Source organism: Phoenix dactylifera, chromosome 8 (assembly GCF_009389715.1).
Source record: "Phoenix dactylifera cultivar Barhee BC4 chromosome 8, palm_55x_up_171113_PBpolish2nd_filt_p, whole genome shotgun sequence".
Lineage (NCBI taxonomy): Eukaryota > Viridiplantae > Streptophyta > Magnoliopsida > Arecales > Arecaceae > Phoenix > Phoenix dactylifera.
In genome coordinates, this window is record NC_052399.1 from 6192428 (window position 1) to 6215464 (window position 23037).

General features: G+C 40.3%; 3 protein-coding genes across 7 annotated transcripts; 1 reads left to right on the forward strand and 2 right to left on the reverse strand.

The window, feature by feature from the left end:
- The first annotated feature begins 509 nt into the window (after positions 1-509).
- On the forward strand, positions 510-9662 carry LOC103721405 (RHOMBOID-like protein 9, chloroplastic). Of its 4 annotated transcripts, none has more exons than XM_008811602.4 (7): positions 510-654; positions 1659-2302; positions 3724-3958; positions 4595-4760; positions 7246-7416; positions 8978-9132; positions 9239-9662. In XM_008811602.4, exons 2-7 carry the CDS (start codon positions 1666-1668, stop codon positions 9474-9476), a joined length of 1602 nt encoding a protein of 533 aa, XP_008809824.2. In that variant the 5' UTR covers positions 510-654; positions 1659-1665; the 3' UTR covers positions 9477-9662. The 4 variants fall into 4 exon arrangements, with proteins under 4 accessions (XP_008809824.2, XP_017701747.1, XP_026665958.1 ...); XM_017846258.3 differs by having other exon boundaries at positions 522-654; positions 1560-2302; XM_026810157.1 differs by lacking the exon at positions 510-654 and adding an exon at positions 850-869.
- Positions 9663-10494: 832 nt separating this feature from the next.
- Positions 10495-13847, reverse strand: LOC103721410 (phosphomannomutase/phosphoglucomutase). Of its 2 annotated transcripts, XM_008811608.3 has the most exons (7): positions 13132-13823; positions 12767-13045; positions 12174-12690; positions 11394-11593; positions 11142-11254; positions 10852-10992; positions 10495-10768 (listed from the first exon to the last, which is right to left on the reverse strand). In XM_008811608.3, the coding sequence occupies exons 1-7, from the start codon at positions 13681-13683 to the stop codon at positions 10693-10695; spliced, it is 1878 nt and encodes a 625-aa protein (XP_008809830.2). In that variant the 5' UTR covers positions 13684-13823; the 3' UTR covers positions 10495-10692. The 2 variants fall into 2 exon arrangements, with proteins under 2 accessions (XP_008809830.2, XP_038984738.1); XM_039128810.1 differs by lacking the exons at positions 10495-10768; positions 10852-10992; positions 11142-11254 and having other exon boundaries at positions 11468-11593; positions 12038-12690; positions 13132-13847.
- A 3255-nt stretch (positions 13848-17102) lies between these two features.
- Positions 17103-22073, reverse strand: LOC103721404 (GTPase activating protein 1-like). The gene is made up of 3 exons (XM_008811601.4): positions 21686-22073; positions 19667-19762; positions 17103-17622 (listed from the first exon to the last, which is right to left on the reverse strand). Exons 1-3 carry the CDS (start codon positions 21797-21799, stop codon positions 17332-17334), a joined length of 501 nt encoding a protein of 166 aa, XP_008809823.1. The 5' UTR covers positions 21800-22073; the 3' UTR covers positions 17103-17331.
- Positions 22074-23037: the final 964 nt, after the last annotated feature.

Sequence of the window (23037 nt, forward strand, 5' to 3'; positions counted from 1 at the left end):
TGGATCGCGCTTGTATGTTAAGTCGGAGGGATTTCATAGATCGTCTAGGATCTCGGCTAGGATATCGCAGCTATAAAGAGTTTTCAAAATTCGAACCTGCACTTTTGGGCGCACTACATGGCTGCACCGGTTGATGGTGTGCCGGCTTCACGGCGAATTTTGGTTGGACGGCCTTCTGAGAGCTGTGACCGTTCCCATGCACATCACAAAATAATTCCAAACTTCTTGCAGTCGATCTTCGACAATGCATGAAATAGGCAGATCGCCTAGCTCGCGATAGCGATTTTAGACGGTCTTCTTCGTTGGTCCCTTTGTTTCTCTAGTACAAGACAAGTATCCGGCGGACAAAAGCCAGCACTGATGGTTTTCGCGACACCGACGGTGGCCCCACGACCATTTCGGGGGGTGGGACCCACAAGCGTCTACCTCTGCGATGGGATTGGATCGCGGATCGCCTGCGGATAAGGGGCGAGCCACCAGATTCGCGGTCCCTTTCCTTCTTGCGGTCTCGTGGCACTCTTTTAGCCCAACCACTACTTTCTTTCCGAAGAAAGAAAAGAAACGAGCGGTCGAAGCAAGTACGAGATGGTCATTCTCGCTAAAACCCAGTTAAAAGCTTCTGCTGCTAATTATTAGTTCTTAGCAAGTGAATTGGTGAGCCAAGCTGGTCTGGTTAATTTTGTTGTATTCCATGTTTTTCCCCCGCTTTTTGTATTTATTTGTAGTTTATCTCCATATTTTGCAAGTGGTGACTCTCTCTCTTGTTGTTCTGATGATCAGCCAGTTGTTCTTCCTTGCACCTTCTCTGTGTTTAGGTTGATTTGGTATGTTTAGGTGAGTGGCCAGGACTGCCGGAGAACCTTGATGGGGTACTGCTCCTACTCGTGAATTCAAGTCTCTAAAGAGACTTATGAATCGGTAAATTAAGTTTATGATCCATTAGAATGCAGAACATATGCTGTAAGGACACAAGCACAGACATAAGGTAGACCAGGGCTTTTATTACGACTATTTCAGGTTGTAATGAAACTTGGTGGTTTGGAGTATGATCATGCCTGGAGTGGATTGATGATTTGAACGTGTGGTTCCTTAAGATAATCCACCAAGCATAATAATACAAAGGAAGGAAAAGAATCGGGTAAATAAAAGAAGCTTTTTGTAAGTGATTGGGGGAAATCCTGTAGCTTAAACTGAAAAGGAAAGGCATGTGCTGAATCTTTCTTTCAGTATGCGTCAAAAATTGTTGAATATTATACATGGACATTTAGAATGATCTGTTATCCTCAAAACTTATAAATTTGTTGAAAAAGGTTGTCTTTTATTATAAAGAAGAAGGTCATTCAATTGTATAGAGTTGTCAAGATTGGTTCAGACTGATTAATTTTAGCGAGTAATATTCCACTTTATGCTATATTGTTATAAACTATGAAAATGTGGATGTTTGCATGTAATGAAAGATGAATAAACTATCCGTTTGTTACCATGATTTTAAGAAGGCACAGCAAAGCAGTTATGGCTTACATAAAACCTTTCATTCTCCTTGTAAATTATGTATGCAGATCTGGGTAGATTCTGTGGCTTCAGTGCAAACTTAGATAGACCACAAACATTCATGGAGATCTTGGTTACTGATATCATCATCATGTTGGCTATTTCAGATACATAATGGCTATGCTTTCCATATGTTCAATAATGTCCTGTAAAGACCAGGTTTATCCTACTGGGAAAGTGATGGGACAGAATGAAAGAGGATTGGCAGACCATCATCTTTCTGTTCATATGGCATGCAAATGTTTTTCACCTTCTCTAGTTAATGAGACCGGCAGAAGATGGAATGTCTTACACCATGCTTCTGAGTTAACTTTGAAAGGAAAGAAACAACAAAGAGTTGGTGCATATTGCCTGTTTCATAATTGGTCTGTTCCATTTCAGAATTCTCTAGAAATACCTTTTCCCAAGGTCTATAATACAAACAGCCATGAGAACAAATCTAGTTCAGGACACGTATATCAGAGAGACCAATCCTGTTATGATTCTTCTGCATTAGAAGCATGTAATACTGAGAGGCAACTGAAGGCACTGGATTCTTATTTTAGCAAGCTCGGTGATGACATGGTTGAGCAGCTTAGCTCTTGCATGTCTACAAGCAACCCTGACACTCTGTCTGATGAAAAGGAATATAGGAAGGTGTCTTCTTCTCAATGTGAAGGCAAAATGACAGACGTGATTGAAGCAAGTGGTGGTTACAAAACAAGGATTGGATTGAGTTTGTTAAAGAACTACTTTTCCAAACTAAACACTGGTAATTTTTTGTGCAATTTGTCATGTACTTATGGACATCTTATAGAGCAATTATTAAGAACTTGGAAATTGAAGCACATATTTATGATATGCTGCTAATGCATACTTTCATCTTTTTAACTGACTTAGTTATTCATCATGTCATGGTTGACTTTATAAATCCTTCATTATCACTTTTCCTACTAAAAAATAAATCCTTGGTGTAGTTCTCACGTTTCCTTTCTTAATACCATCATCTACTTCACAAGGATTCTTTCTTCTGAAGATGGAACCTTCCTCACATGTTCATGCTCTTCTCCTAATTAAGCTTAGCTATTGTTCTTAATCATTATTTTATTACTGTACGTTCTACTAGCGCTATTCTATTTTTCAAATTTACTCAATTCTTAACTTACTGCTTCCTATTTAACCACATTCTGTTTGTGTAGGAATTTTTTTCTTCTTCTACTAGGTAATCTTGAGATAGGCTGCACTATGTGTGCAGTCATATTTGCATGTATGTATGAACTTTAATTCCTTGTGGGATGTGTGGAATCTGTCATAAGGCATCTTAAGTAAACAGGTTCTTGTTTTAAAATTTACTGCTAGAAAAATGTTCAATATCTCATAACTATCCATATGGTTTTGGAAGGCAATGATTTGCTAAAAAGATTTGTCCTTGCTTATATGAAATAGATAACCAAGAGTAATGCTATGGGGACCTGCTTTGCACACATAAAAAGTTCTTCCTTCCATATTGCACGAGGGGACCGCTGTGTCTCGCAGAATTTGTTTCAATACACTGCAGTGGATGAATGATGAAATGCCAAGCCAGCATTATGTGGGCCTGAGAAAATTTTTATGTGCTTTATAGCAAACATCATAACAAACTCCAAGATTATAGGGAGACAAATTTTATCCGAATTTACTAATCCCCTACCCCATTTTCACTGAACATAAACATGAAGGGGAAATGTATATACTGAGCCAAATCTAGAAGTTTATTTATTTATTTTTATCCGGGGTGTTGGGTGTTTCAATTGCATAACCCATGAAACATCTGACAGTTCTCTTCATAAATCATCATGATTGAGAATTATTTGAACCCTGCAGATACAGAGAAGAAATTTGATCTAATATATTTACAATCTTTAATGAACCGATTATGCTAAACCAAATCCTAGTTTTAAGAGGAACGAGGTGTTCACAACGGAAGGATGTGAGTTCATACTAATAGAAATGCCACTGTGTTCTTCATGCTATCCAGTGTGATTCATCTATAGATCTTTGTTATCCCTTAGTGTATGTCGTGCCAAGGCTTCTGCAATTTCTTTTTGTTGTTATTAATCAGATGTTTGCCTGATATATGTATCTTAATTTTTTTCTCGTCCAGTAATTATTTTGATAAAAATAACTGACTCATAATACTTTCTCTTCTAACAGAAATTGACACAAGGAAAAGTACTTCTATTTCTGATGAAGAAGCATCAGCAGGAAATTCTATGAGACCGCCAGACTCCAGTATTGGGGAATATAATGAAAAGAAAAGCATGATTGAAAAACCAGATGTTTATAAGCATTATGAGAGTATGGACAATCGAACTGATCCAGGGATGTTTGGCAACGAGAATATCGAAGGCCTACAGACAAATGACGAAGCTTCTGACTTGTATCTAATGTGTGTCCTTTTGCCAAATTTTTGCTTATATTTGATGCTAGTTTTCTTCTGAAGATTTAATTCAGCTTTGAGATGTATATTATAGAATAAACGAACTGAGGTAACACAGCTCTTGCACATAATAAATATGGTAGATAGCAATGTTTCAAATACTGCCAGAATGGGACGGTATGAATGGTACTGTAATGTTCCAGCAGCTTTCTGGCACCGGCATACAGTGTGTTACTGTGTCGGAATGGGACTATGTCAATACCTGGTACCATAACATTCTAGTAAAAAACTGGTACAGGATCCGGTGCTGGTATCTGAAACCTTAGTGTACTTTGCTTGTTCCATCATGAAGATTGTCCTAGATTATAGATTCTAGGGTTACTTCAATTGTAACATCCATGGTCCATCTCAACTTCGTAAACTAGGCTCAAGTAAAAGATTGTTAAGGAACCTATGAATTGTTCAAGGTTTTCCACTGGCAGTGTTTCTGGTCTGATGTATTTTGTTTTTCTTTTTCCCCCACCTCATTCCACTAGCATTCTTCCTAAACTTTCTTTCATTGTGGTTCTATATATAGATGATGGCAGAACATATTCAGATAGTTTTCAATTTACTGGCTGACAAAGATTTGTTCGATGAATGCAGAAGTTTATTGGCTGGAATAAATATTGCAGTTTTCTTATTTGAGATAGCAAGTCCAATTAGGAACTCGGATGTAGAGCAGTTGTCACTCCCTCTGATCTATGGGGCAAAGATAAATAAATTAATCCTTCTCGGGGAGTGGTGGAGACTACTGACACCAATGTTTCTGGTACAATTTTGAATTGGCTCATGCTCCTTAATCTGCGTCATGAACTTTTATACTTAACATACTGCTTTTATGTTTTATGTATTTGATTGTGTCTTTGTTATTGCTGCAAGGCTGTATTCGTGACAAAATTTTCCCATGGATATCTTAGTAATATTTATTATCTAGCTAGGTTTCCTGCAAATTTTAACGGATATGATGGAGTTCCATTGACCTAATATGATTTTTTGAATTAAAATGCCCGGTTGCAATGAAACAAGGACGAAGATTCGCACTGCAGTAACAGTTCTTGTTTATTTTAGATTGAATGCAAACATTTTTGCAGCTTTCAGCGAGTTGGGATAATAACTAAATATAGGTAATGAGATTTGTTGAGGAAGGAGAGTTTTCATATGGTGTGAACTGTGAAACCTTGTGAAGTAGCCAGAGAGCTGGTTGGATTTTAAAATTTTTAGCAAGATGATGATATCAACTTAAGAAAAGATCGTTATATGCTTATTATGCTTGTGAAATGTCAACATTTTCATAGTTTAGACATCAGCTCAGTTCTTGCAATTATGGAAGTTATACCTACAGTGTTCCTATGTTAGTCAGAACTTCTGAAAAAACAACCCTGAAAAAAGTTAAACCATGGTGCTTCAGCATAAATTATAGGCCCATTAGAGCCTTTCCAGGCCATGCAAATGGCAAACGTGTATCCCTCACAAGTCATCAGTCCAATGGCACTGCAGGTTGGGCTGCAAGTACTGCAGCTGATCATGGGGAAGAATGCAATTGGATGTTCTCGTTCCCATCGAACTTCTGGACCTTGTTCTAGCTAATAGTGGCAGTTTAATTTTTCAAAGAGTAATGTAGCACCTCTTATGTAACCCAAAAAAAAAGAAAGAGCCTTCATCATTTTTTTTTTTGTGGGTCAGACTGAACTCACAAATATTAATAAGTCACTGAGAGACCTATAGAGGTAGCCTTATCTTAATAAGATCTACTAGTGTTTTATATAATGTTCACCATCTAGAATTTCCAGTATTACTTGCTAAAGGTATGTATAGTGGACACCTGTCCAGCATCCTAGTGTGGCAGGATGGCATTTCACTTCTTTCTGAGGGTGAATCTCAAGCACTAATCTTGACTTCAACTCTTACACAAGATCGGATTACCAAACTTGACTTTCATGTGGAAGAGGAAGTGAGTTTGGCATCCCTATCTGTCTCACTGCAGGATAGGTAGGCAAGGTACCCTGCAATATTGTTTGGTGGGACAGACAATTAGCTAATAAAAAATCTATGTCTTGAATTACATACAACTGTTATTAAATTTTAATAAACTTGTATTTTTTTGTGGCCTAGTGATCAATAAAAATCTTGTTAAAGGGGGAATTGTCTGAAATTGGGCACAGTAACTCCTAGATCCTAATCACTTCTAGGTTTGTTCTAGACTTCAACTCAGAGAGAGAGTGAGATTGCTCAGACTGTTAATTTAACATGCTTTGGGAACTGGACTTGCCTCAAGTATACTTCAAATAGCTCTAGAAACCACTAGAATCCAAAATACACAAGAATAGAGATAAACAGTACTAGGATTGACATAGGTCCTCCGAAAGAGCCTCTGGTTTGCTGCGGTTTCTACTTAAAATATGAGTTGGTGAGTGACACAGGAGTCTTTACAACGTTACCATAACCACCATTGGCCATAAAAATATCCAAGTTTGAGTTTTCCATGAGCCATACTTGCTCTAGAGGGACTAATCATAGTTTTTGGGAGTGTATGAGTCAATTAGCTGTGCTTTATATTAAAGTTGTTCAAATTGAGGACATAGTGGTGAAGGACTAACTTAGATGGTAAGGGTTAGTATAATAGTCATTTGAGGAGAACCCATCAAGTAGAGGAACTCAAATTTCTTTTGGAAAAGCAAGAAAGAGATGCAAGGATGCACTTAATGTCAACAGGAATTGCCAGGAAGAATCTAAAAAAGAAAACTTGCAATTTCAGTGGGTATAGCTCACTAGAAATGATTGATGAAGATATATCTATATAATCCACACTAAATATTTGGATAGGCCTAATCAAGGTCCGCCGTACCGGTACCGGTCGGCGTACCGGTCCGAACCGGTCCCGTACCGGTTCTTCAACAATAAATTACCGGTACCGGATTTCACGCTGATCCGGTACCAGTCCCAGGCCGGACCGGTACGTACCGGCCCATACCGGCCGGTACGGACCGGTACGGCAGACCATGGGCCTAATCACTATGTTTATGGCTTACCTTGCCAGGAGTCCAATGGCTGTGATATTGACTAGCTTTGCCAAGTTATCATATTCGCTGTAATCATATATTTCTTGATCTCACCATCTAATTAAAATTTGTCTACCCATTCTGATGTATTTTTAATATTCATTAGTTTTGAATTTCATTTTTCTGTTACCCAACACCAGTATCATATGGATTACAGTAATATCCACAATGGATCATTTTTTTTTTTTTTGGCAGCATTCAGGATTTCTTCATGTTGCTCTTGGTTGTTGGGTGCTTCTTACTTTTGGGCCTGAAGTTTGTCGAGCGTATGGCCCATGTACCTTTCTCCTGATATATATACTTGGAGGAATTTGTGGCAATTTTACGAGTTTTATCCACACTCCAGAGCTAACTGTTTGTGGGACAGTAAGTTCAACAATACCTTACCTCACTATTGCGCTATGATTATGTTAAAGTGAATTTGACACCTCTTTGCCAATATCTACTGTCTATATCTCATATGCAAGCTCTAATTGCAAAGACTCCTGTAAGTAATCCCCTTCCTTTTGTGATAAAATAATTAGTTATGTATCTTAAGAACAAATAATAGTTTGCAAACCTCCTCCTCCTCCTCCTCCTCTGCCTTTGTGATGAAACAATTACTCATGTATCTTAAGCACAAAAGTTAGCTACCAAACCACCTACTCCTTTTGTGATAAAACAATTACTCATTAGTCATGTATCTTAAGCACAAACAATAGTTTGCAATCATGAGAGAAAAAAAGGGGGCTTTGAGGTACTGTTGACAATTGCCCTCATCCTCTTGTCATAAAACAATTAGTCATGCATCCTAAGAACAAATAATAATCTGCAAGCATGAGAGAGGAAACTGGCATTTGAAGTTCATTGTTGACAAATGATTCTTTTTGTGAGCTTCTATGAAAAATCATATTGCAATTGGATTTTCATTACTGAATTTTGGACCCATCTAAAAAAATTAAAGAGGCATTGCGGACTGGTTACTTTGGCAGGGTCCAAATGGTCATTCACCCACTTAAAATATTCACTTACTGATTTGACTCTATTGTTAGAACATGTCTTGTGAAGTTTTCACTCAAGATCTGATTTGCTTGCCACATCAGACTTCACATTCAAAAGGCATACCTTTATTTTTTTTAATTGATATGATCAGCAGAAGATATAAACCATATCATATGGCTCTACATTTTGAATAAACATAAAATTAATTCTGTAAGATCTCTAGTCCGATTCTAGCTCTACACCTAAAATAAGGTTTGTTAATCCTGCTACCATATGAAGGGTTTGACATTGGCTTGCAGAGCACCACCTTTTCAAGTCAAATAAGCCATTATATATGTAGAGATTATATTCTGGAACTGACCAGCTGTAATATGAATTTCTATCCATGCATATTCTGACATATGATTCTGTACGGGAAATGCCGATATAAAATGTTACATTATCAATTTCTATTGAATTGGTATCCATTTCAAGGAAGTTTTGCTGATAGACTTAATTGAATGATGTTTTTCCCATCATCGGTTGCCCAACCAGTTAGGCATAATGTGCAAGGTCCTGCGAGGTGCATTAAGATATGTAACACGGGGAAAAGTGGAGTAGAAAGGAAGGGAAAGGTTAATTATGTCAAGCTAGAGCGAAGTGCAGTGTGATCACTCACTCTGTCTGGTTTTGTTAAAATGAGATGTGTAGTGATGAAGTATCCTAGATGTAATGTGTTGCTATTTGTTTTAAAGCAATTATGGTGCGGGCGGGTCTCTCTCTCTCTCTCTGGAAAAAAAAAAATCACTCCTCTGCAGGCAAGTTTGTTTGTGCGATACTGTGGTGGGCGAGGTTCAATAGCATTTTTCCTCAGGAGTGCAGTTGCTATTTCTTTCAGAACACCAAATGAATATTTATTAAATTCAAACTATGGTGTTGTTCATATAACCAATTTTGCTGATGCCAGGGTCCGGTATTTGCCGTAATTGGAGCTTGGCTTGTCTATCAAACCCAAAATAAAGAAGCAACTGACAAGGAGGTTTCAGAAAGTATGTTCTGGAAGGCAGTGATTGCCACAGCTCTGAGCTTTGTCTTGAGCAGCTTTGGGAGAATTGACGACTGGTTAGCTGCTATCCCTTTTGCATTATACTTCGCATCCAGTTTTCTTTTTGATTGCATTTGTTATGGTTAAACCAATTACCTATGGTGATTATAAATCCTTCTGCAGGACACATCTTGGGGCTGTCATTTCAGGCGTTGTTTTTGGCTGTTTCACATGTCCAGGCTTGGAATTGGATGATTCATCTTCGAAAAATGGGCAGAAGGAGGGAATTGCTCTTGTGCAAAGAAAGTCTGATCCGTGCAAATCACTGATTACTTTCACCATTTTTGTACTTGTATTAGCTTCCTTGGTTTTCTTTTATGAACCAGAGCTTGAGATGCTGGAAGTTGATGGCATCGTGTAGGAGTGTGCTGGTTTGGATGGTTGTATTGATACACAGGCGGGTGATTTTTAGGTGGTCATTGTCATAATGCAGCATTAGTCCTCTTAATAGTCTTATGAGGTCGTATCAGTGTTCTCCAAAGAACGGAGTACAGTGAACTTAAATCTCTTTTTGAGCAAAAGAATGAACTTATTTCGGTTTGAAGCATTGCATGGTAATGGTTTAAGAATGAACAAAAAGTGGATCCAGGGTAACTAAGTACTATAAGATATGTATCAAGAATCCTAAGTGATACAGGGCATAAAGGAGGTGGGGGTTAGGTTTAATTAGTTGAATCAGTTCGGGCTGACTTGCTTGTCATGTGAGAGTTGCATGGGCATGGCACCGAGTGATAGCTTTGAGTGGTGTTATCGGTCGACTAACCTATGATTCATGCGGGCTAAAAGATTCTGCAACATAATTCTTTTTGAGACTTTAGCCATGAGCCATCCATAATGTTTATGATTATAATTATGATTGAAATTTTTATCCTACTCAGAATGTTTTGATTTAAACAAGGAAGAGTATGTTAGGATTCGTGTGCATGTGTGTTTGAGTTCCATACTAGTTGTGCGTCGATAAGGTCCGATGATCTCAATTAACAACTTTTGAGTAGATTTTTTTTTTGATGAAGTTTTGAACCGTTATTAATGGTATTAAAGATGACTCGGCCTATATCCATGCATAACTAGAGAAAACAAAATCATTACAAATGGTGTCATGATTAACCCGACTAATGATCCATTTATGACGAGGACTTTGCAATATGGACCCTTCTAGGATGGTGCATGAATCAATCATGGTAATTGTGATTTCAGCCCCATATTGACCTATTATGATGATTGTGGTTTCGGTCCCACATGGACTGTGCTGCCGAATTCATAATTCCTCTAATCACAAATATGTCCCACAATGCAATCAATTGCTGTTGTCTATATATTAATTATTACATTAATATTATTTTTTAGTAATACTATGATAATCATCATATTAATGTCAATTAGAGTCAAATGATTAATGCGATTCATCGACCATCGTTTCTTTACGTTCAACAAAACAACACCACAGGTTGATTCATTACATGCTCGATAAGATTACTTAAAATAACAAAAATATGTATCATCTATTGCTTCGTATTATTTACAACTGCTGCAAATAAACTTGTACTTTCCAGAAGTGTTTTGAGGTCCAAATCAGTCTAAGTCCCCTTCTCAACATAATCGTCAATTTGAGTGATGTCAAGAATTATTTCCAATCCGCTTGCTCGCAAAAACCTGCGACAGTTTAAGGAAACATCAGTCAACTAGGAGATCTTTGGACGCAAACTCTGACTTTGAAATCATAAAAGGCAACGAACCTGTCTCGAAAAACTTTTGCCATGGCTCGACAGCCACCTATAACCGAAGATTGCATATTTATCGCAATGTCTGGGTTATGAACACTCTGACGAAGGTGTATCCAACCATGCTGCCCGTGCACCTCATCTGAAACTCTTGCCCTGCCATTGACATGTTCGACAATATTGGAGGACTTAATTGAAAAAAGAACAGGTAAAATGTAATTAAAGTCTCTGTTTGTTATAATTTTTTATGAACCTTTTCAGTTTTCCTGTAATAACTAGTTGAAGAACTAGTGATGAAGTGATACCTGTACATATGTGCATCAATGGCAGCCGGTATATCATTAGAATCAGCAAGGCATCCCTCGCTCACCCAACAATCTCCACAGGTATCAAGCTCCCATCCTTGAAGGTGGCCCCACTACAACCCATAGAAAGATTTCTTTCAGAAAAAGAGTGGTGAACTTGTACTCTGTTGCAGATTGCACTGATTTTGCATTGAGAGATTATTTGAACTTGTACTCTGTTGGAAGGAGCAAAGAGAAGGGGTAGGGTTGCACCTCAATGTACTTCCTGAAGGTCTCGACTGCTTCGGCGCCCTTCTCCTTGGCATACTTGGGTTGGGCCAGAATGTTCATCCTAAGCTCCACCGACTCCTCGGGTTCTTCAAGTTCTTTGAGGAGACTGCCGATTCCTTCATCCAATCCGGCCAATTTCATACGGACCATCTCAATTATAATTTTTACCACCAAGTATGCCCCTGCAAATGATTAAAACCTCATCGATATAATTACAAAAAATCACAATAACCTATACCGTTCATAATATTTTTTTATTATTATAATTATATATTAAGCTATATTATTTTTTTATTAGCATGATCTTGTTAGAGCGATTCTAAGAATCACATAACAATTTATATCAATTAGTAATATTTTTTACTATTAATGTGGTCCTATATCAGCCTATACTATATTTTTTGTATAGGATCTGTGTGCAAATACACGCACATGACGGAATAGAGTAATAAAATTATTTTTTTATTTTTTTATTTTTTTATTTTTCATTTTTTCTGCAAATATTTTAGCTGTTTTTTAAAACGGGGTTAGGTAATAATTAGATAATAAGACTCCCGGTGAAAACAAAAATTACTGCGGGCGATCTAGATATGCAAAGGCAGAGGAAGGTTTAATTTGTGCAGTACACGAAATACTTTAAGTGTCGTTGTATGATAAGGTATCCAGCAGTGGCCAATTCGTATGATATCTTGATATTCGTGCACGGCAAGCCTGCAGTAATTGGAGCAATGGCAGTACGAATCTCAAAGTTGACTCTCCTACCATCGTCGAGGAAGTGATTCTCTTTGAGGGCGGCGTGGCCGGTGGTCTCCATCATGAGGTGCGTCTCCACGCCGTCCCGGTTGAGATGCACCCCCTTGTCGATGACGTTCCGGTACCCCACCCGGTAGAGGCAGTGGTGTCCCCCTCTCGCCGTGATGAATCGTGTGAGCGCCGCGCTGGTCCTCGCGTCCGTCACCACCGTCGTCCCTGGGTGCTCCCTCAGCACGATCGCCGCCATCAGCGCGATCAGACGGTCGCCGTTGATGGCGGTGCCGCTCGAGTCGACCACCCCGCTGCGGTCGACGTCCGTGTCGAAGACGATGCCGAGGTCGGCGCCGTGCTCGAGGACGGCGGCGCGGGTGAGGGACATGGCGGTTCGGTCCTCCGGGTTGGGGATGTGGTTGGGGAACATGCCGTCCGGCTCCAGGTGGAGGCTGCCGAAGGTGTCCGCGCCCAGCTTGTCCAGGACGTTCCACGTGAAGAAGCCGCCGGAGCCGTTTCCGGCGTTCACTATCACCTGCAGCAGTTTCGTGATCAGAAGGTTGATGAGGAGCAGAGCAAATGAGGGAGATTCCCCAATGCATCGATCCCACCTTGAATCCCTTGAGAGGGGTGTGGTAATGAGAAGGATGGTTAATCCGCTCCATGATGATCGTGCGTAGGTGCTGTGCGTAAGCACTCATAAAATCCACTCGAGTCGCCGCCGGTGTCATGCCGCCGCCGCCTCCTCCTCCTCCGAGCTCCATCTTTCTAGCCGTGTACTTCCGGGCAGCTCTCTCGCAAATCTCCTCCACGTCGCTCGAGCTCAGCCCTCCTTTCCTTGTGAAGAACTTGAGCCCGTTCCGAGTGTACGGCAGGTGCGACGCTGTCATCTGCAATCACCATCAACCACCATTGCCATCACCACTCATCAACAAGAAAATGCAACGTCCAACCGCACACCAAACTAGAAAAATACCATAATGGAGGCATCGTAGGCAAAGCCAGGCAAAACAGTGCTCATGAAGCATGCCGGAGTCGTCGCCAGGCCCATGTCGAACACCATGCACCCAGCTCTCGCCAGCCCGGCAAATACTGCTGCTCCAAGCCTTGGCCCCGATATGCGAGGGTCTCGGCCGACCGACACCCGGATCTTTTCATCCTGTCCTTGCTCCTTTCTTGAGTTCTCTGATATCCACTCTCCAAAGCTCTCTGCAATGGCCTCGACTGCCTGCGGTGTGAGGTCCACCGTGCGTCCCTTCTCACCTTCGAGTGCAACGCCACGCACATCAGATCCATTCTGTAGTCTTCTAATTCGATCGCCTTCTTCGTCTGTGCCGACGACTCCGATGCTCCGGTCCGTGCTGGTCGGCGATTCCAGCCGGCCAGCTGCAGCCCTCTGAGTTCGTCCACTTGGGTACTTGAATACATTAACACTCCTGGGCGTATTCGCCGGTGACGGAAAGATATTTCTCCAGGAGGTGCATCGAGGAGTTGGCAGTGAAGTGGAGGGAGCAGCTGTGGCCGCCATTCGCTATCCTTGGGGGAATTGAGTGGAAGCCAGGTCTCGGCCAAGAAGTCAGCGATATCTCTCCGCTGGATGTGAGCCAACCAGTAACGTAGGCTATATATAATACGCGTATCCTTTTTTTTAATTTTTTTGGCACAATGTGTGTATCTCCTTTGCGCGCGCACAAAAAAAAATCTCTCTGCTCAAATCTATATCACGCATGCACCCATTGTTTGATATTTTCTTTCCTGGATAGATGTCCCGAGGTTCTGAGCTGATCTTTTTGTTGTTGCTCGTCGGGATGCAGAGAGATAAGAGTTAGAGACGGCCAGAGTGATGTGCTTTCTGAGGTTGAAATTCAGAGCAGAGAGATAAGAGTAAGAGAGAAAGGAGACAAAAGAGGAATATTTGACCAGTCCAGAACTGGCTTCCTGTTCTGTCTCGAGATGTGTGAGACATGAGAAAACGTAGAAGCGTTTGGTCCGTCTAGTGCACCATCTTACGCACCTCAAGATGCGAACGCAAGATCATCCATCAATTACAAACACATTTGTTCCCCCAGCAAGAATGGAGACAATCCGTCATCGCTCGCCAAAGAGCAATGGAGGGGAAAGTGGGAGAGGGGTTGGCCACGGCAACTGATAATAATGTGAGATTTTTTTTGTTGCCCACGGCCACCAATGTACATTAAAAAGCCGAAAGTATGGGGCCTCTACTCCCCCCCCCCCTTCTTCTTTTTTCTTTTTTTTTTTTTCCAGTACAACGGCGGCTGACGCTCCTACGGGTGTAAATGCAGCCTACAAAGTCAGAAAACAAAAGGGTAGGTACTTAAGAGCTCCGGCATATACACGTAGTTCGTCCAGATGAACCCTTTAAAGTGATGAGCAGCAAAGGCGACAACCCAGTCAACAGCACCGTTTGCCTTCCTGAAAATATGCATGGCCTGGTAGGAGTCACACTCTTCTAGTAGGCTACGAATATCGTGTAGCAGCGGCCTCTCCTCAGCAGCGCCTCCTCGACCCTGGACCCACTCGAACTGTGGTCGAGTTCCCCTCGAGGAGGATGCTGTCCGCGCCCAGCATTCGTCTCGCATAAGAAACACCCTCCCATGCAGCTCTGAGCTCGGCACACACAACGGACGCATCAAAAATTCGTCGTCCCCTGTCGCTGCTAGTTTGGTGTCGTGATCTCTGATGACGAAGCCCACACCTCTGCAGGTCCCTCCCTCGCCTATACTGCCATCGAAGTTCACCTTAAGGCAACCAAGGGATAGGGGCACCCAGAGAACAAGCACAGTCACTGCAATAGCAGAGTGAGTACCCTAGATTTTCCTAGCCACCTCAACCTGTGAACCCTCAGTGCTGTTGAGAACCTCCGCCGCATGCAAAAGAGCTCTATCCACCACTGCCCTCGGATGAGAGCCATCATCCTCGAAGACCCAGACATTCCTATCCAGCCAACTATGATAAGCTAGGTAGGTCGCCCGTGTTCCCCTCTCCTCAAGCCCTAGTCTCCGCACCAAGAACTTCAAGAAGCTTAGAAAGTTCTCAATAGACGCCCACATCCGTCAATGGTTGGGGAAGACCGAGGCACTCTCCCAAATCTGACTGATCCACGGACACTCGATAAGGGCATGGTAGATAGTTTCCTCGGCCTCCGGGGCATATCACGAAGGTTGGTTGTCTCAACAGCTAACCACCTTATGTTAGACACTCCTATCCGTTTTAGATATCAAAACAAGGTTTGATCCGGCCCCATCAATCCAAACCAAGCAGAAACACCCACTTCTACTCAATTTAGGTTGGTTCGCTGCCCTTAAAACCCCCCTCCCCCTCCGACTTGAGCCGCCCGCTTTGCGATTACTCTCTCTTTTCTTATTGCATTCGACTAGAATTAAGGTTTCAACTCAGCCTTTTCCTGCCACCATCACTATATAATAACCATAGGTACATGCTTCTCTCTTCTCTCTCTCTCTCTAACAATAACCTCAGCAACTTCAGCCCCCTCCCTCTCTCTCTCTCTTGAAGACATAGACCTCGACGGCTTCTCTCCTAAAGAAAACGAAGACCCCGACGGCTTTAGTCCCCTTCTCCCTTTCTCTTCCTCCCTCCTCCTGCTCCTTCAGGCTCTATCCATCCCTAGTTTTGATATACCTCGGCTTGATATGGAATGTACCCATACTAAAGTAAAACCAACCAGAGAGACCTCCGGTACCGATTTGGATAACTTTATTATTAATTCTTTTCTCCCACTAGGTTAAGTTCTTAGGATCAATTGATCACCCAACATAGTATTAGAGCTCAGATTAGTTGGAGATTAAATTTAAACCCCCTCCATATTAATTATTTATTTAGTTATCCCTACTGTTGTCATGACTTGTTTCGATCTTGTCCTTCCACGTACACAATCCGAACAGCATGTGATGGACGGTGCCACACCTATTAAACATTGCCGACCCTTTCCCTATTCAATTGGTTATTCAATAATAAAGGACGGGGACGCACTGCTGAGGATCGGTCGCTAATCCTTGAGATTCGCAGATTGATGGAGGAGTACAACTCCTACTAGATTTCACACATGTTCAGAAAGACCAACAGACGGCCGACTAGGTGGCCTCCTATGCAGCCCACTACTCCGGTAGTTTTGTTTACGTTGAGAATAGGTCTGTTTTAGGACCATTACGTAGTATTTTATTTTTTAATTTTGTTGGCCGCATTCATACCCATAATATGTGAGCCGCCGTTGCACCAAAAATAATAATAATAATAATAAAGGACCACCCATCAATCGTACCTACCCTCGCAGTGAAGGTGCATGAGAAAGATGGCGTGCCAACATTGCCCTGCGTGCATGCTCCCCTAGGTCCAAAATAATTGTACATCAAATCTATTTTGCCAAAATTAAGCAATTGTCATCATATTAATAATAAAGCCCCCTACTAATTTACCATGCACAGATAAATCCACCTGCATTTCCTCTTGGTGTCGTGAGAGCTAGTGCATCAGTAGTACCGAGTATCAACACTCCATAACTCGTGCAATCAAGGCCTGCTTTCCAGGAAACTCGTTGTTATTTCATGTTGTGACAGAAGGCATTACAAACACGGCACATAGGGGATAACTACAGAGAGAGACGCATATAAGCAGAAAACACAACCAACTCATCTCACACAAAATACTATTACGCACAGAAGCAAGAGGCAGCACCACCATTTGTGAAGACTACTTTTGCTGCAGAGATGAGGGGATCAAAAACTGTGGAAGAATGTCCATTTTTTAGCATGGTCCTTCCCTACATTTATTTTCCCAGCTTGCTCTCAATTATTGCAACAGTGCCAGCTATAACTAAAAACAATCCACCCAACAGTAACACATTGTTTCAAATTAAGAGAGATTCTAATGCAGGTTAAGGAGAAAGAATAGTGAAAAAGCAAAAAGAAATTGGCTACATGCAAAGAGTTGCATTACAACGGCACCTCATACACAAGACTCAAGCTTCCATTATAGATATATATATCTGAAGTCAGCTGTTACCTTCTCATGCATCTAATCCTGATATACAAATATACAGCACACACATCCCTTACAAGGCTGTTTTAACATATCCTAACCAAGCTAAGAGCAAATGCTGTCCATAACATTACAAGTACGCCTGATATCGGATAGAAACTTATAAGCCCCTCGCACCTGGAATGCTGATCCATTGCAGCTGCAGCTCAACTTCACCACATTCCACATTTCTGAGTCTTAGGACGAGATCTTGAATGACCTTTCCATCTGACCAGTAGATCAGACTCTCCTCGGCTAAGCAATTTTGCCTGTTAGGTCTGACCTTAGTTATAATGGTGCCATTTGGAACACCTTCAGGATCCATCCTCACAGCCTCCAGAAATGGTTGGATGTCAAACTCCGCATCGCCCATGGGATCATCAAAGCTGAATGTGTCCTTATCATACACTTGCTGGATCGCATTAAAAGAAGATGAGGGATGATAATCTTTAATAATTCATATCATGAATGCAGTGATCACATTCATGGTAACAGTGATAACCGAAAAACAACAAAACAATAACCACATATATATTGGGCAAACACGCAGGAGTATCACCATATAGCATTATGTATGCTCCTAATTTGAGTTATTTTTCACAGAATTAAAACTAAAAAAGAGGCATGCAACCCAACTTCAGCCCTTTTTAAGCTAAGAAGTCCAGCCAGCAAATAAATTTCAATTTTTACCTCCGTAACGAGGTTGAGAGAAATAGTATATCTTCTGCCTTAATCAATTAATGCTGGCAAAACCAGAGGACAATCAAATTGAAGGGTCAACTCCAAACCACTACTGCCAATTATACTCGATAGAAACAGTTATTCTCTTATTTTGATGAATTAAGGAGGATCGGAAATTAAATCAGTTCTTATTTCCTGGAAATTAAATTAGTTATTCTTTGTTCAAGAAAATGGTGCCTAATACCAGTTTTCTACCTCAAGGAATTTGGGCAGATCTCTGCCAGGAGAATGAGGAAGAAGCAGTGAAGGTTTATCCGTATGATTCAAGGATCATGACTTGGTGGTAGATTTTAAGTAGGAAATGAGAGAGAGAGAGAGAGAGAGCACTTCACCAGTAATATTAAGCATCGCTGATAACAAGTAGGTATCAATATCACCATAGACTAGATATCTCACTAAATTTTATATATGTGCCTAGATGTTTAGCAGTTCTTGAATTGAATATGAAGATTAAGAAGTGTAAAAAACAGCCACAAAGATTCATATAAATTCCTGCTACTTTTGCAACTTGTTTGTCCCTGGCATTTTATAAATGATTTCTTCCATTTACTTAAGTGCTATACTATTTCTACTATACCTTGTTTTGAATGTTTGGCGTTTTTATGGCTGGCTGTTATTGGATTGTGCTGTATCACACATTGTAAATAAATGGTATCAAACGATACACCACAATTGGCCATACCAAGTTATACAGGCCATGCCGAAGCATACAGTTTAATACTCTTTGTTGATTCTGTGCATGATGCAGTTGCTTACCATATCGGCCAGTCATAGAAACCCCAAACTTACAAACAAGGCAAAGTCAGAACAGCATAGCACCTAAGTAAGTGGAAGAAATCATCTATAAAATGTCAGATACAAACAAGTTGCAAAAGTAGTAGGGACTTACATCAATCTTTGTGGTTGTTGAGACTTCTGAACTATATGAAATCACAAATAGGACAAACCTCCTTAAATAACAATACTTCAATTTTAAAAGGGCTTGATGGAAAAAAAACCATTTAATTACTTGCAAGAAGTTCTAGATTATAATGAAGTATCAAAGCTTTTAAGAGAGACTCTGATCATCTGAATAATAATGCAATATGCGAAACCAATGCAAAATGCCAACCTTTAATCCATTCACTTCTTCCAGAATTTTATGCATGTTAACCTACATATGTTAATATAACTCTTGATTTTAAGTTTTCTATTAAGATATCACAACTTCAATGCAATTATAACCTACAAAAATGCTCAAAAATAATGTTTGCTAAGAATGTCTTTATTCATGACCTAATTAATAAAGGCTATACTACTGAGTTAGCACAGACAAAATTAGAAGTCAAATCTTCACTAATATGAATAAGCAGATTTACAAGTTGGTGGCAATAAATGGATGCCATTGCCATATTTGCACAGACCAAAGATATATCAGATATTGCTAGATGGTGACTGCTGGATTGGCATTCTGACCATCTAATCTAGATATGAGAACAACTATCTACCCAACCAAGATCCACTTGGTTATGAGGACATACTTCCTCAAAAAAAAAAAAAGTACATGATAACTCATTCCATATATCTAAGCAATGAAGGTTGTTTTCCTCGAAAATAACATCTAATATCACAATTGCATGGCAATGAAGTGCTCCAACACTTCTCTGGCCACATTATAGATGACCTATCCTCCTCATCATATAAAAGGTGCCTAGCAGTACTAGGTAGGAACATACAAGCCTGACTGGAGGAGGAGGATCTTCGACAGAAAGAGTTAACTCTTCATTCCACACTGGATTGGTATTTTTTTGAATTGTTCGAGTCTTCAGTTTCTGCAGAAGGAACAATGGTTCAGACTTCAGAAGGAAAGGGAAGCTGAAACTAAAAGTAGAAAGACAGCTAACAGTAAAAAGTCAGAATAGATTGGACATGATAAACAATTACATTTTTATAACTGTGAACAAGAACATACAAATTATTATAGTTTTGATAAAATAAGGAAACAAGCAAGTCGAAGTAAATCTAAATGAAGTCTACTGTCTCATGACATTTTATAAGAAATCCTGTAGTTTTAAAATAAAAGTTCTGCCAATGAACGCACGAGATAATACAGATCTGCGTGCATGCAACAGTAATGACTACCACTTTTTGAAAGCACAAGTTTGATCTCTATCCAATATATCACTTTCCCAGATCTCTTAAAAATAACAAAGAATCACCGTGCATGACATGTATAGCAATGATTACTTGAGGCATTTTTCATGCAGACAACTCACAACCGCAACATTAAAATCCAACAGGAGCTGATAGATACAGATCAAAATCAAATATTCCCTAGACAAAAATATTTGAATTTTCTAACATGGTTGCCTGACAAAGCAAATCTCCTAGCAGATTTCACTCTGAGGGAAACATGATTCCCAAACAACTGAATTTAAATTGGAAGAAAACAATATGGAAAACATATTTTATATTTCAGATAAAAACATTTAAACTGAGAGGGGGACTGCAGGGGGGAGGGGGTTGGTCAGCTGGAGGTTGTTGACATAAAATCCTACAGTATCATGGAAAAATTCTGAGCGCCAGCCAAGAGGTTCTGTTAGCCATAGAAACATGAACCATGAGAAATTTGATTTACATTTTTTTCTTGTATACAGACTGAAGACGAGCCATCTTTACCTTCTGTATGAAACAAATATTTATGCTTTAACTTTAAAGTAGATAAAGAGTATCTGCAAGTGGAAAGTGTCCATATGGTTCAATTAAAGAGAATAATCAATCATAAGAGAATTTCTTCTCAGCAAATCAATTGAAAAACCATTACAATTTCAAGCTTCCAGAGTGTCAAGATCTTATTTACAGGAGCAGCTATATTAGGCTTTGATCTAAAAGGACTTGCAGACAAGGTATGATCATCTTAATCTTATAAGGCTGGTGATTTACTTGCCATTCTTCTATCATTTTTACCTTGGGTTTCATATATCATGTGGATCAAGTGCTTTATGGCTCGTGTTTTCTTCCTTTTTTTTAACATCAGAGTTTTGCATAAGATCATGCAGATCTTGTATAAGAGCCTACATAGCCAGAATCTTGGACTTGTGCTCCAGAATCTCTCCTAAACCTGTGCATTATGTGACTTAATAGGGGAATTTCGACATGCGCATAAGTTCTTAGTTATCACTTCATGATTAGGTTCTAAAGAGTCGAACAAGCTGACATGGACAAGTGATTCCCCCTTCCTTCCTCCTTCTCCAAGATCCTCATGTGCCTCATGTGCGTGGGAACCACCATGTATTTAGTGCTCCTTTTGCTTCTGTTTTCCCCTTTTAACTTGAGTGATGAATTTCGCATCATTTACAGCTTTTGTTCTAGTTTTCTGTGGGCCATCAGAGGGCCGTAAGAGTTGTATAAGTTGCATTTTGATACCATAGCTTCAGAAACTTATGCAAATCCCCAACCACCTCTAGCATCAACAAGCAATCAAGTATCGATCATGACGTGTAAGACATTAGATTCACCACTGGAGCTGAAAAGCAAGCAGATCCCAAAGTCTCTTAGCTAATTTTTTATAAACCATGACGAACTGTTTGGTTAGAATTCTCGATCCGTCATTTCTATTTCGCTTCTTAAAAGAAAAGGGATCACCAAATCAGAAGACATACAACAGAGATATTTCTAGAAACATAGAAATCTTAAGAAAACAAAGAGAGGGGAAGGAAAAAAAAAAACAATAAAGAACGGGGTAAGGGAGCAACCTGTCTGCCCATCCGGAGGACGACATAGGGATCGCTGCTCCGGACGTCCCGGACGGCGAGGTTCACCCCTTTCTGCACCCGTACTCTCAGCAGCCCAAGCAAGTGCTCCACCATTGCCTCCTCTTCCTCTCTTTCTCTACCTCTCTTGCCCTTCTCTCCCTCTCTCTCATGTCCCCTGTGGTTACTTCTATTTGTTTTATATAGAAGGGAGAAAGAAGAGTAGAGCGAGACGAGGTCCAGCTTCGACAACACCCCCACAATGCCGTCTTAGGTACGTCATTAAGAAGAGGCGAGGCGTTACTAACTAAGCTTCGATTACGACAATCCGAAGGAAATTGAGGTAGACCGCCCAATCTCGAAACTGGGGGAATATGGCCACATTTTGCCTTTCAGCGGGGGGTAGTGTAACAGCTCAGAACCTCATCTAAAATAGGTGATGGGACTAAAGACACGTCTGCACTAATTCTTATATATTTCTTTTGTTCAAGTCCATTCAAATATAATTACAAACATCACGATTGGCTCGCGTTCAACCCCAATAAATCTATGTTGCAGTGTTCTCTGTCCACATAGACTATGAGCTAGATCTATTCTAGTATCATTTGTAACAATGCAGAAGCTCATCCAAAATGACTAGCTAAGAGATATTATTTGGATTCCATTGAACTATCCAAGATGTATCTAACAAATAATCAATATGGAACTAAATGCTGGCTTGCATGATTCCTTACATATGATCTTTCTGGAAGCTTTGGCCGGAAAATTAATGCGGATTGGCGCCGCAGGGACCGGCTTGTGGGGTGAACTGGCAAACAACCGTCTTGTACCAAAACAATGGATAGAAGTTGAAAGCAACACAGCAAGGACTGGTGGTTGCAGGCCTGTCTGCTGGGTGGGCCATATTCATCATGGCCTTTGAGATTCATTTCACTCTAGATTCATGATGGTTCTTATCCATCTAATAATTTCTTCTATAGTAGAAGCTCACATAATGCATCCACCAAAAGAGAAATTATTATCTACACTATATGCACCACATAGCCGTACATATAGCTAATAACAAGTGCTAATTCTTATGGGTTCCATTTATCAAGTGCATATCTCAATGTATCACCATAAGAATCGATGGCTGTAATTGACTGCATGCAGCAATAATTTTTTAATTTTAGAAAAAAATTAATTTACCACAATATATACATGGCTTTGATTCTCGCTGTATCTCTCTGTGTCCCAATCCAGAGTTTAAAATTTCAATCTATGATTAAAGAGTAATTATAGAGACGTGGGATATGATTATCGAATAACATAAGGTTTGTTCTGTCCATTTGATACCTCGGGATATTATTATTAAA